Genomic DNA, 16905 nt, shown 5'->3' on the forward strand with positions numbered 1-16905 from the left:
TTGGGTACCCCCAACCCTGCTCTGTCGCCCACCAAACCCCCATTCCCCCCAGGTATCTCACCCCCAAGGATCCCAACCCCTGTGGGAATGTCACACCCCCAGGACGCCCCCCTGTCCCCCAAAGGGATGTGTCCCTCCACCACCTGGGACTCCAGCCCCACTCAAGAGACTGCTTCCCTCCAGGGACCCTCCCATGTCCCAGAGACCCCCCCCCCCAGTGTCCCAAAGGGGCTGTCCCACCCAAAAGGACCCCAGAGGCCCACGTCCACCCCAAGGGACACCTCCGCATAAGGGACACCACATGTCCCCAAGGCAGGGGGGTGATTCTCCCTCCCCGGGATCCCAGCCTCCCCTCAGGAACCCCCCAGGACCTCAGTCCTGTCCCCGCACTCACGATGGCAGAGGCAGAGGTGACAGGCAGGGCCTGGCAGGGGGGTGACAGTGCCAGGGACACGGCAGCTCCCTGACCCGCCTGGGGTTTTATAGCCTCGGAGGGGGCTCCTGGCTCCTCCCTCATGCGTGACCAACCCATGGGCACGCAGGACCCCGGCGACCCCCCCCTGCTACCACCCCCGGCCAGCACCTTGTCACCATCCCTTGGCAGAGCACCCCAGCCTGGGACCCCGAGGGGTTGGGGAGGACAGAGCATGGGGGGCATAGATGGGACACAGGGATATGGGAACATGGGGACACGAGTGCAGCCAGAGGACACAGATGTGGCAATGCCAGATGGGCGCAGGACACGGATGCAGATGGGACATGTCACCAGGGCACATAAACATGGCACACAGGTACAGGTGTGACATGCAGCCGGGGCACACAGGCACAGAGGTGACAGGCAGCCATGGCACAAGGACACGGGACACAGACACAGATGTGACACACAGTCATGGTGCGTGGACACAGGTGTGACAGGCTGCCATGGCACACAGGCACACATGTCACGTGCAGCCATGGCACGGATGTGACATACAACTTTGGCACATGGGCATGGGACACAGACATGGATGTGACGTAGCCAGGGCTCTTGAATATATCATAAGGACACAGAAGTGACAGGCAGCCATGGCACAAGGACACGGGACATGGACACAGATGTGACACAACCATGGCATAGGACATGAACACAGAGGTGACATGCAAGCGTGGCACATGAACACAGACACGACAGGCAGGCCTGGCACATGAACATGGCACACGGACATAAATGTGACATACAGCTACAGCAACTGGGCACAAAAGTGACACAGCCATGGCACAGGGACACATATGTCACACACAGCCACGGCACACACATCTGCCCCCAAGACAGTCTCGGGATGTGACAGTGTGACACAGGAACATCAGCCACACCCAGGGACACAAACACGGTACAGCCACGACATAGCACATGGGACATCACCCACGGCCCTGGCAAAAGCCGCCCATGGGGGACAGCGCAGGGGACAGTCCCAGCCCAAAGCCTCGGCTGCCTCAGTTTCCCCAGACGGGGCACGAAGTCCCTGTCACCGCAGCCCCCGTCACCACAGTCGTTGTCACCGCAGTCCTCGCCACCGCCATCGATTGCTGTCACCACCCCCAGGACGGATGAGGTGCCCTTTCCAGCCTCCAGCACCGGGAACACTAATCCGGTATGGATTTGCCATTAAGGAGCAATCACCGGCTCCTGGGGAAACTGAGGCACGGAGGGACCCGGTGGGAAGGTGCCCACCGGGCAGAGACAACCAAAGCCACCCTGTGGGTGCTGGGATGGGGAGAGGTGGTAGAAGGGGGTCCCCAAAAACGTCGGGATGGTCCCAGCCAGATGCAGCCACATCTCCAGCCGGTGGGATAGAAGGGACACGGATCGTCTCCGCAGGGGATACTGCGGGGTGACACCGGCCCAGATAGAGGGGACACGGCTTGTGTGCACCACGGCTCGGTGTCGCGCCACTGCTCCGGTTGGAGGTGACAAAGCTCCTGGGGACCCCGCGGGGTGCCACCGTTCCGCATGGTGGGGACATGGTTAAGCGAGGACCCTGCGGGGCGCCACCAGCCCGGCTGGAGGGGACATGGCACACGGGACCCCGCGGGGTGCCAGTCCCGGCCGGAGGGGACACGGCTGATGGCAGTCCACCGCGGGGGTCCCAGCGCCGGGGGGGTCCCCAGCCCCGGGGGGAGGTCGCCCCCGTGGCGTGGCCGCGGTGTGACACGCGCCAGTGTGCGGGGACACGGGTGGGGGGTCCACGCTGCCCCGGGCGGACGGTGCCGGGCTTACGGCAGCCTGGGGTGAGGGGGGGAGCTGAGCCCCCCCAGCCCCCGCAGCCCCCCCAGGCCGGCACCTTTCACGTCCCCGCGGTCGATGCGGGGCTGATTGGATTGAGGGGGCTCCGGACCTCCCGCAGCGTCCTGACACGTGTGCAGAGAAACTGAGGCAGCGGGGCTGCATCTGCCCAGCAGACGAGAGCCCCGAGGGAAGGGTCTCAGCCATCCTGGCGTTCGGGGAGGACACACACCACCCCCACAGCCCCACCGACCCCCACCACACCGGCAATGTCACCGCGTTGTGTCACAGACGTCCCCGAGCCGCGGCCGGGGGAGATATCGGGGTGCGGGTGGCCCCCAGCCCCCCGGGGAGGGGGGGGGGTCGGGGAAGGGACACGAGGACTTTCTGCCCCATTTATTCCGAGTGACGGTAAACAGCCATTTTCCAAAGGTCACAGGATGGCTCTGACAGCGGGAGGGGGTGGACACAGAGGTGGTGGAGGGGCTCCCTCAGCAGAGGTGGGACCCCGAAGGGGACAGGGCAGGGGGGTCCCCCCATCTCTCCACTGGGCATTGAGGAGGATGAGGAGGGTCTGGGGGTGAAGGTGCGTGGCTGCAGTCCCGGGGGGGGGGTCCCGGGAGGATGAGGAGCCCCAGTGCCCCCCCACCCCGAGCAAACAGGGCTCTGCCGCTTCCCCGCGCTTTATGGCCCCGGTTCCGCCGGAGGCGCATTAGGGGGCCCCCGCTCACCCCCCACCCCGGAGGAAGCCCCTTATCAGCCCTGTTTGCTTTTCCGGAGGGGGCAGGGGGGGACGGACATCTGCCCAGCCAGGTGACAGGATGGGGGCAGCGAGGACACAGCCCGTGGGGACTCTGGGGGGATGCCAATCGGGACCCCCCACCCCGTGCCAGAACACTCATAACCCACCAGCTGAGCAACCCAGGTGGGCACGGGCAGGGCACCCGGCCTGGGACCCCCCTCGCCCCCCTGCCCAAGTTTCCCCACTGAAGGGAGGGGAACACGCAGTATCACTCACATTGGCTCCCCCCCAAGCCCCTCAAGTAGCTTCTCTCCCCTCTGAGTCCCCCAAAGCAGCTCCCCCTTCAAAATCCCAAAACTTCTCTCCCCACAGCAGCTCCCCCCAAAAGTAGCTCCACTCCAAGCCCCCCAGAGCACCTTGCCTGAAGACCCCGAAAAACAGCTTCCTTGATGCAGCCCCTCCTCCAAGCCCCCAAAGTGGCTCCCCTAAAGCAGCTCCCCCAACTCCAAGGCCCCCAAAAGCATCTTCCCATATTGAAGTCCCCTCCAAGGCCCCCAAAAGGCTTCTCCCCATATTGCAGTTCCCCCCAAAGCCCCCCAAAAGCAGCTCCCCTCAAAGCAGTTCGCCCCAAACCTCCCAAAAGTGGATTCCCCTGAATCAGTTCCCCCCTGCAAGCCCCTCAAAAGCATCTCCCCCAAACCTCCACAAGCGGTTCCCCCCAAAGCAGTTTCCCCCAAAAGCAACTCCCCCCAAGCCCTCCAAAAGCATCCTCCCCAAAAGCAGCTCCCCTTCCAAGCCCCCCCAAACAGTTTTCCCTTCAAACCTCCCAAAGCTGCAGCCCCTCACCCTTTGTCACACAACAGCCAAGCTCTCCCGGGGAAATGACATAAAAGACTTCTCCTTTCATCAGTAAAAATACACTTTTTGGGGGGGGGCCAGTGACACCCCTCAGCGGGGAGAGGGGCTATGGCCACACAGTGGCTGGCACCCCCCAGGAAAGACCCCCCCACACCCCCTCAGGAGCCCTGACCTCTGCCAAAATTATCAAATACAGTATTTACAAACAAACAAACAAACAAAAAAACCAACGAATAAATAGTGGCAATCCTTAAAAAAAAACCCTGCCCCTCTCCCTCCCCTTCCCTGCAGTTTTCCCGCTCATCCATCGGTGGCCAGGATCACCACAGCCCCGAAAATGCCGACATTCTGGCCAATGAGCTTCATCTGGTTCCAGAACTCGACGCGGCGGGCGGCATGCCAGTAGCCCAGGTTGCCATCGATGAGCAGGATGGCGAGGGGCAGCAGCACTGCCAGCACCTGGGCAGCTGCCCGCACGTAGTATCCTGACAGGAATGCCAGGGCCAGCAGCCCATAGAGCAGGAAGAGCAGCTGCAGGGCCAGCTCCCCTCCCAGCAGATGGTCCAGGTAGGCCAGGCGGTCCTCGGTGCTGTGCTGCAGGGAGTAGGCCTGGTGGGGCAAAGGAGGCAGTGGGGTGGCACTGGGGACACTCACAGTGAGGGGTGTACCCCAGGGGTAACGGGGGGTGGCACTGGTGCCAATGGTGGCACTGGTAGCGCTCACCCAAGGCTTCTCCCCCAGGGACAATGGGAGAACTGGAGTGTGGTGGCACTGGTAGCACTGGTACCAGTGGTGGCACTGGCAACACTCATCCAAGGCTTCTTCCCCAGGGACAACAGGGGGCAAAGTGCCACTGGTGGCACTGGGAACACTCATTCAAGGCTCCTACCGCAGGGACAATGGGGGAAAATGGTGTCACTGGTGGCACTGGGAACACCCACCTGAGCTTCTCCCAGGGACAACGCCGGGCTGGGGTGTAGTGGCACTGGTACCACTGGTAACAGTGCCCTGAGGTTTCTCTCAGGGGCAATGGGGGAAAATGGTTCCACTGGTGGCACCCACCTGAGCTTCTCTCAGGGACAATTCGGGGCTGGGGCGTGGTGGCACTGGAAACACCCACCCCAGGAGGTTTCTCCCCAGGGAATTGTGGCTCCATCCCCCAAGCAGCAGCGGGGCAGGGATGTGTCCCCCGTACCTGGCAGATGAGGTAGATGCCCAGGAACACCTGGCCTGTGGACTGCAGGGAGCGGCTCCGCGGCTTCTGCCGGTACAGCTCCCCGGCGCCGCTGGCCAGGATGAGGAACCCACCGATGATGGCGATAGTCCGGGAGTACATCCGCACCTGGGGGGGGTCACTGTTACCGTCACCGCAACCCCCGGGCTCTGGGGGGTCTGTCACGGCCCATAGAGGGGCTCTCACCTTCAGCCAGTCGCCATAGTGCACGTGCCCCCCAATGTGGGCGGCGTAGGTGGCCACAGCGAGCTGCAGGGCGGCCCCCAGGGCGAACCAGCGCCGCTTCACCCCGAAGGACATGAAGCTGGCACAGAGCACGGCCACCCCCATGTCCACATACAGGTAGGGCACTGGGATGTCCGGCTTCCTGCGGGCACGGCAGCTCCAGGGTGTGCCCAGTGCTCCTGGGCAGGCTGGGCACCCCCAGGCTCACCCCAGACCCCCCAAACCCTCCCCTAGGTCATAATTCTGCCAAAACCCTTCCTCAGCCCCCCAAACTCTTCAGACACCCCAAACTCTCCATCACTCCCCAACTCTACCAGGACCCTCCTCTGGCCCTACAGAGCCCCATATCAGCCCCAAGCCCTCTCCAGGCCCCTCAGCCCCACACCAGTCCCAGATCCCCGGGGCCCTCCTCCAGACCCTCATGGCCCCACACCCCACAGCCACCCCCAGCCCGCCCCAGTCCCCCATCAGCCCCAAACCCCACAACCAGCCCCGGACCCTCCCAGCCCCACACCAGCCCCAGAATCACCCCCAGGCCCTCACAGCACTGGGACCCCCCCAACCACCCCCACCCCTGCAACCACTCCCAGCCCACCACTGTCCCCCATCAGCCCCAACCCCAGAACCACCCCTGGATCCCCACAGCCCCACGTCCCCCACAACCACTCCCAGACCCCACAACCACACCCAGACCCTCCCAGCCCCACAACCACTCCCAGACCCCGCAGCCCCCTCAGGTTTATCCCCTCCCCTTCTCCCCACCCCGCCCCGCCCCGCACCGGCGCAGGTCGGCGCGCTCCGCGCAGAGCAGGAGGCCGCTGAAGCAGTGCCAGAAGGGGAAGCGGGTGAGCAGGACGCCGCCGCCCGCCGTGAGCAGCCGCAGCGCCCGGCGCCGCCACCCGCGACCCGCCGCCATCACGGGCCCGTCCCGCCGGAAGTGCCGCGCCGGAAGTGCCGCCCTGAGCCCGAACCCTGCCCCAAGCCCCACCCCCTTTCCTAAGCCCTGCCCCATCAATGACTTATTTCCTCTCAAGCCACGCCCCTCGTGCCTAATCCACACCTCTCCATTGAAATTGACCCCCACTCCAAGCTCCGCCCCTCGCCCTAAGCCCCACCCCCTCCTTTGAGGCCCCGCCCCCTCCATTGAGCCCCAACAGACGCCGGTGATGGTTAAAAAAATTTCGGGTTTTTATTGTTTTTTTTTTTTGCTAAACAAGACTAAAAAATTTTCCTTTTTTTTTCTTTTTTTTTTAATTTTTTTTTTAATCTTTAACTCTCCTAAAGGCAGGGCTTGAATTGTTTTTTGAGTTTGATCCATTTGTTTTTTGTTTTTTTAAAAAAAAAAAAATCAAACAAAAAAGGGGAGGGAGAGGATTGTGGCAAAAAAAAAATTAAAAAAATTAAAAACTAAATGAAAAAGGGCAAAAAAATTAAAAACATAAAGGAAAACTTATTTGGGGGGGAACCCCCAAATCCAGGTTCTGGATGATCCTGGGATGGGCGTTAGGGGGGATTTTTTGCCACAATCCTGCTAGAAGCAAATATTTAAAGAACATTTTAATATATATTCATATATATATTTAAAGATAAGAAAAATAAGACTAATTCAAGCCTTGCCCTGTGCAAACAAAATTAAAACGAGACCACGTTGGTCACGAGGGTCCTGGGTTGGCCATCGCAGTGAGCTTGTAATTTTATTTTTTGGGCGTTTTTTGGGTGGGGAGAGGGAAAGGTAGAAATTGGGAGAAAAAAAGGGAAAAAAAAAAGCCAAAAAATAAAATTAACAGAGCCTGCCCTGCTGGAGGGGAGAAACATGGCAGAGAAAAACCAAAGTCTGTTAGTCAAGTAATGCGTGAAGAGGAGCTTTTAAATTATTCTCTTTTTCTTGTTTTTGGTTTGGTTTTTTTTGTTTGTTTTTTTTTTTTTTAAGTTCTAAAGTTTGGAATTTTGAGTTGAGATTTTCCCCCCCTCCAAAAAAAAAAAAAAAAAAAGGAAATAAAAGCGTGAAGGTGCCCCCGGCCCCACCTCCCGGGAGGGAGGGGACAACAGGGACAGGGCGATCTCATCCCGAGATGGCCTCAGGATGACAGGGACGTGTCCTTCTGTGTCTGCTGTGCTTGTGAACGCTGCAGGACCTTCTGGCTTTCCACGTCCCGGAAATGTTTCTCCACCTGCATTGGGAAGGGCAGGATGGGGGAGAGAAAGAGATGTGTTTAGGGGAAAAAAACAAGGTGGGGGATGGGATATGGGGTGGGAAGGGGTTGGAATCTACCCAGGGATGGGCCACAGGTGTCCCCAGGGATGTGACACCCTGCCAGTATAACCAGTGTCTCCAGTCCCCCCAGTCCCTATTCACTATTTAATGTATTTTAAAAAAGGGTGGGAAGGGGATCTGGGGCAGGAAGGAGATCCATGGGGTGGGAAGGGATGCCCAAGAGAGGCTGGAGATCACCAGGAAGGACTGGAGACCAAACAAGGAGGAATACTGGCTGCCCCCAGGGATGTGACACCCTGCCAGTATTCCCAGTATCCCCAGTCCCTACTCAGTCTTGTGTATGTGACTCAGAAAAGGGTGGGAAGGGGATTCAGGGTGGGAAAGAGATCCACAAGAGGGGCTGGAGAGCCCCATGAGGAGCTGGAACCAACCCAGGGATGGGCTACAGGGGCCCCCAGGGATGTGACACCCTCACAGTGTCCCCAGTCCCCCCCAACCTGTACTCACTATTTTGTGATGTGACTCAAAAAATGATGGGAAGGGGATTTGGAGCGGGAAGGCGATGCCCAGGAGGGGCTGGAGCCCACCCAGGAATGGACCACAGGTGTCCCCAGGGCTGTGACACCCTGCCAGTATTCCCAGTATCCCCAGTCCTCCCCATACTCACTATTTTCCGTACGTGACTCAGGGCGCTTCCCTCTTTGCCTTTACAGTTTTCCACCTGGTACGGAGGAGCAATAACGACTTCTTCCATCACAACTATGTTCTTCTCCTGCCATTTACAGTCTTTAATGCTGCAGGGGAGGGAAAAACGGGATCAGGGAATGCTGCCTGACCTGGGAAAGCCACCACCTGCCCCGCAGTGTCTCACTGAGGGGGAGCAAAAAGCCCCTCAGTCACTCTGGGGTATCCAACTAGAGAGGGATGGGAGTCAAGGGGATGGGATGTGCCAGGAAGGGGCAGGGAGCAGGAAGAGAGCCATCCTCCCTCCCTGAGGATTCCATGGCTCCATCCAGCACATCCCAGGACACACATCAGCACCATTCCATGGCAAACCCAAGGGACCAAGCAATGGGAATTCCCCCCAAAAAAGGGTACGAGTGACCCCAAAACAGAGTGTGGGAGGGACTAGTGATCCCGAGGGAAGGGACTTACGTCTTATGGATAGTCTGGAAGAGCTGCTGCCCCTCCAGGGAGACACCAGCACTAATTGCATATGCCTGGCTCATCTTCTCCTCCTTCTCCGTCCGTGCTTTGTTGGCAAGCTGGGAGAACACAGGGAGAGGGAATTTGGCTGGGTGTCACCCCAGAGCTCTGAGGGGACAAAGGGACCCCCCCCAGGCACAGCTCTGCCACTCCCCATTAAATCAGGATAACAACAAATGTGACATCCCCACCCTCCCACCATCCCTTCTCTGCACAATTCCAGTCTTAATTCCTTTTTTGAGGCACTGCCAGCATCCCCCTGTCCCTTCCCCTCGGCCTTTTTCAGAATAATTCTGGCATTTTAGGTCCAAACCACCTTCACTACTTGGTTTTCTTGAGTGATGGAGATGGGGAAGAGGAAGCTGGAATAACCATTACGTTGGGAGTAAATGCTCCACACAGGAGGATGGGGAATTTTATCCCAGAGCAGTTACTCTGTTCCCAAAATAAGGGCAGAATTGGTTATCTGGGAGTTGCATCCATGTGTGGGGAAGTGTGATTCCACACAGGGTCCTGGAATAAAGAAAGGAAAGCCCAATCCTGGCATCTCATGGATTTGGGAGGAGAAGGACACAGTGCGTGGAGGCAGGAGCCCTGGACCAGCCACCTTTTCCTGGGCCTTTTCCCAGCTGGAGCTGCCACAGTAGAAGAGCTACATTACCATTGCCCCTCCTCTTCCTCCTCCTGGAATCTCCCTGCTTCCCAAGCCGGACTGGCTTCCTGTGTGAGGGGGGTTCCACCCCTTCCAAAGCCCCTCTGGATACAGAAAGCCCGAGCTCCCACTGACTGGGGACACTTTTGTGCTCTCAAGGGACAGGTGTCCCTGTCCAAGCCATCTCAGGTCTTCTCTCCATGTCCAGGGAAGCAGGAGTCACTGAAGGAGCACTGGGGTGCTCCCCACGTGCTTCCCAGCCTTCCATGGAGCAAAGAAAACCTCAGGAGGGATGGGATCCTTCCTCACCCCCAGCACAAGCAGGCCCCAAAGCCTCCCACCCCGTTCCATGTGGGAATTGCTCATTCCAAGACCACCAGTCAGGCTTCCAAACTGACCACAACATTCCACAGGAATTTTCCTGCACCCCACGTCATCCCCAGCTGTCTGTGGGGATGCTACAACCCCTTGTCCATCTGGGGGGGATGCCCCAAGGCTGGAGAACTGTGATCACCCCCAGCTCCATCACCTGTGTCAAAGCTTCCCCCCATCGAGCTGGGATGGGCTGGAATTGTGGCCCTGAGCACTGGGAATCACCTCTGCCGTGCCCAGCTCAGCTCCCCGAAGCAGATACCTTTCCCAGAGAGATCCCCTTCCCAGAGAGATCCCCTTCCCAGAGAGATCCCCTTCCCAGAGAGATCCCCTTCCCAGAGAGATCCCCTTCCCAGCCAGTAGATCCCCCTTCCCAGCCAGTAGATCCCCCTTCCCAGCCAGTAGATCCCCCTTCCCAGCCAGTAGATCCCCCTTCCATCCAGCAGATCACCATTCCCCAGCCTGAGATTTAGATTCACTTTATCCAAAGCCTCTCTCTTTCCCAGGCCTTGGGATGCTCTTCCAGCAGCTGTGGCATCCAGATTTGGGATTTGAGAATAGCCCTGGTAAGAGGCCACCGGGGGAAGACTGGAAACACCAGAGAGGTGAGGATGAAGAGATGCCAGCCTAGACAGTATCCCAGCATTTCCATCAGGATCCATCCCTGTGCTCCTCATCCCCCTGCAACAGGGTGTGCTCTCCCTACCCATCCATGTTTCCCAACAAAAAACGGATCAGAACCACCAAGTTCCCCAGTCTTCTGGATTCAAGCATTCCAAGGAATCCCAGTATTCCCCCTGCAGGGAGCATCTCTGGGGCTGCTGGAAAAGCTGAGATAGGGACACACACCTTGTGTGAGGTGGAATGAATGGATGAGTCACTTCCCTGCTCCCTCTGGATGAATGACGGGAATATGCAGCAGGAGGCACAAGGAGAGGGTGAGGGCCACCAAGGGCCATTCCAGGGCCTCCCAAAGCTGGAATGGCCCCTTATCCCGCTCAGGTGCCAAGCACAGCTTGGGGGATCACCTCCCACCACACCCCCCCACCCTTTCCAACAGGGGTTCTGGATCCTGCTGTTTTCCAAGCCTTTGCTCCCAACACTCTCTCTCCACTCAGAACCAGGCGAGGTTCTCTGGAGCTCTGCTTCCTCTCCAGGGCCTTCCAGAGGAGTACCTGGAGCACCACAACTCCCATTGTGCCAACACACAAAACACCACCATCTAGACCCCCAAACGCCAAAATCCAGACCCCAAATTCTGAAATCTTCTCCCAGTACAACCAGAATCAGCCATCCATACTCCAGTCCTGCAGCAACACCAGATGCTTGTGCATCCATGGAGAAGGAAACGTGGGGTCAGATCCTCTCAGAACCCCCCTCCTGCCACTGGATTGGGAACATGGACATTCCAGTGGTTGGAATATGACCATCCATTACTTTCCCACAATTACGTGGATGCTGGAAAAGACCAGAGTGTTGGAATTCCTGAGGGGTTTCCCCTTGGGCTGCGCTCCCAGTGATGTCACTGGATGCAGTGACAGCCAACAGTCACATCTTGATAACAGCTGTGTCACTCGAGACCTCCTCCGACGTGTTAATCTAACCCTAATCCATCGGGAAGGGACGGACACCCGGCTGGTGCCACCTGTGTGACACCAACCACTGGGAGAAGTGTCCCTGTGGGATGAGGAGGTGACAGCTGAGCCCCCTACAGCCAGGCCCCACACCTAGACTCATCCCAGCACCGAGGGCTTGGGGTCACCTTCCCTTTCTCTGACAGCACTGCTGGGAATCAGCAGCGATCCCATTCCAGGGATTCCTCAAAATCCGCATGCGCTTTGTCCCTCCTGTCTGCTGTGCCACCACTCAGCTTCATCCAGGTCCCAAACACCATCACTTAGAGCCAAACTGCCAGAATCCAGGCCCAAAAATACCAGAATATCCAGGCCCCAGAATACTGTCATCTGCACCCCAAATGCCAAAATCAAGGCCCCAGAATGCCATCACCTCAGACACAAAATACCAAAATCCAGGCCCCAAACCCCAGGTCCCAAAGCACCAAAAACCCAGACCCAAAATGTCCAAAATCTAGACACAAGTCACCCAAAATACCAAAATCCAGGCCCCAAACCCACCCAAAATCCAGATCTGTAACACCAAAACCCAGGCCCCAAAACACCACAACTTCAGACCCAAAATGCCCAAAATCTAGACATAAACCACGCAAAATCCAGGCCCCAAAACCACCCAAAATCCAGGCCCCAAAACCACCCAAAATCCAGGCCCCAAAACCACCCAAAATCCAGGCCCCAAAACCACCCAAAATCCAGGCCCCAAAACCACCCAAAATCCAGGCCCCAAAACCACCCAAAATCCAGGCCCCAAAACCACCCAAAATCCAGGCCCCAAAACCACCCAAAATCCAGGCCCCAAAACCACCCAAAATCCAGGCCCCAAAACCACCCAAAATCCAGGCCCCAAAACCACCCAAAATCCAGGCCCCAAAACCACCCAAAATCCAGGCCCCAAAACCACCCAAAATCCAGGCCCCAAAACCACCCAAAATCCAGGCCCCAAAACCACCCAAAATCCAGGCCCCAAAACCACCCAAAATCCAGGCCCCAAACCCACCAAAATCCAGGCCCCAAACCCACCAAAATCCAGGCCCCAAACCCACCAAAATCCAGGCCCCAAACCCACCAAAATCCAGGCCCCAAACCCACCAAAATCCGGAGCCTAAACCCACCAAAATCCGGAGCCTAAACCCACCAAAATCCGGAGCCTAAACCCACCAAAATCCGGAGCCTAAACCCACCAAAATCCGGAGCCTAAACCCACCAAAATCCGGAGCCTAAACCCACCAAAATCCGGAGCCTAAACCCACCAAAATCCGGAGCCTAAACCCACCAAAATCCGGAGCCTAAACCCACCAAAATCCGGAGCCTAAACCCACCAAAATCCAAACCCTGAATCCACCAAAATCCAGATCCAAAATACCCAAAATCCAAGGCCCAAAATGGCTAAAATCCAAATCCAAAATGCCCAAAAGCCAGGGCCTAAACTGCCAAAATCCAGGGTCAATTGCCCCAAAATCCAGACCCTAAGCCCACCAAAATCCAAACCCATCAAAATCCAGGGCCTAAACCCAACAAAACTGAGACCCAAAGCCAACAAAATCCAGACGCAAAATGCCCAAAATCTTGGTCCTAAAGTGCCAAAATCCAGTCTCAAAACCCACCAAAATCCAGGCCCCAAATGCCAAAACCCAGACTGCAAACCCACCAAAATCCAGGCCCCAAAACATCCAAAATCCAGATCTAAAATCCCCAAAATCCAGGCCGCAAACCCACCCAAAATCCAAACCCCAAATCCCCAAACCCAGACCCCAAATCCCCAAACCCAGACCCCAAATTTCCAAACCCAGACCCCAAATTTCCAAACCCAGACCCCAAATTTCCAAACCCAGACCCCAAAACAGAACTATGGGCAGTTGCGATGGAAGCAGGTGAGTTCCAGCGCCCAATATCCCCCCTGGATCCCAGCAGGAGGAGGGAATTCCGAGTGCCCCCCTACCTTGCTGACGTTCAGGGAAGCTAAGGGGGGAGGCGTTTCCGTGTGGTCATTGATTATTTCCACTTCTGACACATACTGTAAGTTTACGAGCAGGATGTCTGCGTGGTTGGGCTTCCCACTGGACGAAGGGCATTCTGGAAGGGGGAAAATTAAGGAAAATCCAGAGGGAGGTATTTATGGGCTTGACACAGCCCAGGAGCAAACCGCAAGAAGGTTTGGTTGCCAGTGAGTTCCTGCACTCCCATGTCCCTGCCCAGCCAAGCTTGGGGTCATCCATGATCCCAGGAAAGCCACACGTCTCTTTTTGGAGTTATTTAATGCTGATCCCAGTTTTCCGGACTCCAGATTGAGTTTTCCAGCCCTACCCAGCACAGCCCAGTCACTGGTTTGAACCAGCACCACCAAATCTGCACTTTTTACACCAGAGTATTTCCTCTGGTAAGAAGTGGCTCAGCCAGAGGAGCATTCCCTCACCTAGATGGAAAAGAATTCCCAGGAAAGGCCTCTTTGCCCTCACGCACGAGGCTGGTATCACTGCTGCAAATACCCCCACCCCCTTCCAGAACTGACAATTCATGGACTGCACGGATTTCTGCACTATCTGTTCTTATGAGGATGGACAGAGCAGGGAGCACAGCATGGAGACCCTCTTCCATGCCAATACCATCTCCTCATGGAAGAGATCCTTGTGGAAGTCCCAGTTCCTCTCTCCCAGCCCCGTGAGCCCAAGGTGGAGCCCTCCCTAAAAAATGCCATTTGATAATGACAAGAAAGCAAGGGATGCCAGGGAATTCCTTCACAGAATTCCAGTCTCTTCCTTCAGGAGGATGAGCTGGAGCATCCCAGCTTTGGCATGAGGAAGAGCCAGGCTCAGGGAAAAGCCAGAAGGGAAGCACTCAGTCCCCTCTGGAGCAGACCAGCAGCACTGAGACACCTGTTGGAAATCCTCTTGGATTTTCCTGCTGCCCCCAGTGGCATCTGGGAGCTTCTCCAACTCCAACCACATCCCAGGCACCCAGGGAGGCTTTTCCCATCGTGTTTCCCACAGCTCCTGCCACAAACCCCTCTCCCTGCCCCTCGTTCCCTCTGGAACTCACCCTTGGGCTCTCAGAACCCCAACCCCAGACCCAGGGCTGAGAACCCCCTTTTCCCCCTCTCCACGGTCCCTCCACAGTTTTCCAACAGCCCTTGGCTTTTCCCACTCCTTGCAGATTCCAAACAAAAGCATATCCAAATACATGTATATTGGGGGGTCCACAGCACCCCTAAACCCCCTCATCTCCTTCACTTCCCAAGGTCTTCTCCCAGCATACTGGAGAGTCCACTTGTGTCCCCAAATCCCTCCTACACCCCCTGCAGCTCCCAACCCTCAGACCTCATTCTGACTCCCCTTAAATCCCCCACAGGGGTCTCTTGACCCCCTTCCTATGGGATCCCACCCCTCCAGGCCTCCCCCATCCTCCCTGGACCCCCCCAGGCTCTGCCCACCACACAGGACCCCTCTGTGCCCTCTCTGCACCCCAAAATAGGTCCCCAACCCCTTCCAGGAACCCCCCAGGGCTCCAAAATCTGCCCCCTCTCAAGACCTCCCTCCTCCTCCCTGAACCCCACAGGGTGCCCCTGTCCCCCCGAAAACTCCTCCGGCCCTGTGGGAAACCCCCGATCCCAGGTCCTTATGGAGCTACACCCCCACCAAATCCCCTACAGGGATCCCCCAGAACCCTCCAATATGGCACCCACCCCCTCAAAACCCCATTGGAGGGCTCCCCAATAACCCCATTCTGGAGCTCCTGAGTCCCCCAGAACCTCCCTATAAGGCACTCCCACCTTCCCCCCCAGTAACTTCACTAAAGGGCTCCTCACTCCCTCCAAAACTACCCTACAGGGTGCCCCATTCCCCCCAAAAACCTCTATAGGACACCCCACTTTGCCCTAATAACCCCACTAAAGGGTTCCCCACTCTCTCCTATTCACCTCACTAAAGGGCTCCCCCAAAACCAGCCCACTCCCCCCCCAAACCTCTCTATAGGGCATCCTCTTGCCCCCCCGATTTACCCCAATAGAGGGCACCTCACTTCACCCCAAAAAACCCTATAGGACACCTCACTCCCCCACTCACCCCAATACAGGGTTCCTCACTTCCCCCAACCACCTCAATACAAGGCTCTTCACTCCTCCCCAAAACCTCTCTATAGGGCACCTTCTTGCCCTCTCCTTCACCCCAATACTGGGCTCCCCACTGCCCCCCAAAAAACCCTATGGGGTACCCCCTTGCCCCCTCTTAACCCCAATATAGAGCTCCTCACACCGCTCCATTCACCCCAGTACAGGGTTCCTCACTCGACCTCAAAAAACCCTCCCTATATGGTGCCTCCCCCAATAACCTCACAGTGGCTCTTCACTCTCCCCCAAAACCTCCCAACCCCATTCATCCCAATACAGGACACCCCATTCCCCCTCAAAAAACTCTATAGGGCACACCACCCCCCATTCACCCCAATGCAGGGCTCCCCAATTCCCCTACCCCAAAAAAACCCTATAGGACACCACATTCACTCCATTCACCCCAATACAGGACACCTCATTCCCCCTCAAAAACCTCTCTATAGGGCACTCCCTTTCCCTCCCTTCCCCTCAATACAGGGCTTCTCATTCCCCCCACTCACTCCAATCCAATGCTCTTCACTCCCCTCCAAAACCTCTCTATAGGGCATCCCCTTTCCCTTCCTTCACTCCAACAGAGATCACCCCACTCCCTCCCCAAAAAACCCTATAGGACACCCCATTCCCCCATTCACCCCAAAACCGGGCTCCTCATTCCCCTCCAACCACCCCAATACAAGGCTCTTCACTCCCCCCAAAACTCTCTCTATAGGGCACCCCCTTTCCCTCCCTTCACCCCAAAACAGGGCTCCTTACACCCCCCCCATTCACCTCAATACAAGGCTCCTCACTTCCTCCAAAAAACCCTATAGGACATCCCCCACTCCCCCTATTCACCCCAAATCAGGGCTCCTCACACCTCCCCATTCGCCCCAATAAGAGGTTTCCCACTCCCCCCCAAAACCCCCCTGTAGGGCACCCCCTTCACCCCAATACAGCGCTCCCCACTCCCTCCTCGGGGGTCTCCCCGCTCCCCCCCAAACCCCTCCCCGGCGCCGCCCACCTCGATCCCCTCAGACCCTCATCCCTTCCCTCCCCTTTCCCCTCCCTCTCTCCCTCACCGCTCCCCCCCCCCCCCATCATATCGGGCGGGCCGCAGAGGCCCGGGCGGGCCGCGGCGGGGGCCCGGGGACCACCGGGACGAAACACAGGCGGGCGGATACTGAGCGCCAGCATCTTGCTGGGGTAGTCGAAGGCGACGACCTCGCCCTGGAGGCGCTGCTCCTGGCAGGTGCGGCAGGACACCTGGCTGCCCACGCTGAAGTACTCGCCCGGCGCCGCCATCTTGTCCGCCCGCAGCGCCCGCGGCTCCGCTCGCCTCGGCCCAGGCGCGGCGGGGGGCGGGGCCGCCTCGGCGGCGAGGGCGGGGATTGGCGCTCCGCCCCGCCGATCTGCTCCGCCC

The 16905-nt window shown here is 57.8% G+C and overlaps 2 protein-coding genes across 2 annotated transcripts; both read right to left on the minus strand.

Moving 5' to 3' along the window:
* Positions 1-3903: 3903 nt before the first annotated feature.
* Positions 3904-6260, minus strand: TMEM101 (transmembrane protein 101). Its single transcript, XM_032711256.1, has 4 exons — positions 6102-6260; positions 5284-5464; positions 5059-5205; positions 3904-4472 (listed from the first exon to the last, which is right to left on the minus strand). Exons 1-4 carry the CDS (start codon positions 6236-6238, stop codon positions 4164-4166), a joined length of 774 nt encoding a protein of 257 aa, XP_032567147.1. The 5' UTR covers positions 6239-6260; the 3' UTR covers positions 3904-4163.
* Positions 6261-6576: 316 nt separating this feature from the next.
* On the minus strand, positions 6577-16847 carry LSM12 (LSM12 homolog). The gene is made up of 5 exons (XM_032711509.1): positions 16667-16847; positions 13341-13474; positions 8693-8802; positions 8205-8331; positions 6577-7493 (listed from the first exon to the last, which is right to left on the minus strand). Exons 1-5 carry the CDS (start codon positions 16785-16787, stop codon positions 7401-7403), a joined length of 585 nt encoding a protein of 194 aa, XP_032567400.1. The 5' UTR covers positions 16788-16847; the 3' UTR covers positions 6577-7400.
* Positions 16848-16905: the final 58 nt, after the last annotated feature.

Source organism: Chiroxiphia lanceolata, chromosome 26 (genome assembly GCF_009829145.1).
Source record: "Chiroxiphia lanceolata isolate bChiLan1 chromosome 26, bChiLan1.pri, whole genome shotgun sequence".
Taxonomy (NCBI): domain Eukaryota; kingdom Metazoa; phylum Chordata; class Aves; order Passeriformes; family Pipridae; genus Chiroxiphia; species Chiroxiphia lanceolata.

What these genes read in the sequence shown, in the direction of transcription:
- TMEM101 (XM_032711256.1), bottom strand. Translation starts at nt 6,238, where the DNA reads ATGGCGGCGGGTCGCGGGTGGCGGCGCCGGGCGCTGCGGCTGCTCACG. An exon ending in GAGCGCGCCGACCTGCGCCG is followed by an intron (nt 5,465 to 6,101) that starts GTGCGGGGCGGG and finishes CCGTGCCCGCAG; the next exon opens with GAAGCCGGACATCCCAGTGC. An exon ending in GCATCTACCTCATCTGCCAG is followed by an intron (nt 4,473 to 5,058) that starts GTACGGGGGACA and finishes TTGCCCCACCAG; the next exon opens with GCCTACTCCCTGCAGCACAG.
- LSM12 (XM_032711509.1), bottom strand. Translation starts at nt 16,787, where the DNA reads ATGGCGGCGCCGGGCGAGTACTTCAGCGTGGGCAGCCAGGTGTCCTGC. An exon ending in CAGCAAGATGCTGGCGCTCA is followed by an intron (nt 13,475 to 16,666) that starts GTATCCGCCCGC and finishes TCCCCCTTCCAG; the next exon opens with AATGCCCTTCGTCCAGTGGG. An exon ending in TTCCAGACTATCCATAAGAC is followed by an intron (nt 8,332 to 8,692) that starts GTAAGTCCCTTC and finishes CCTCCCCTGCAG; the next exon opens with CATTAAAGACTGTAAATGGC.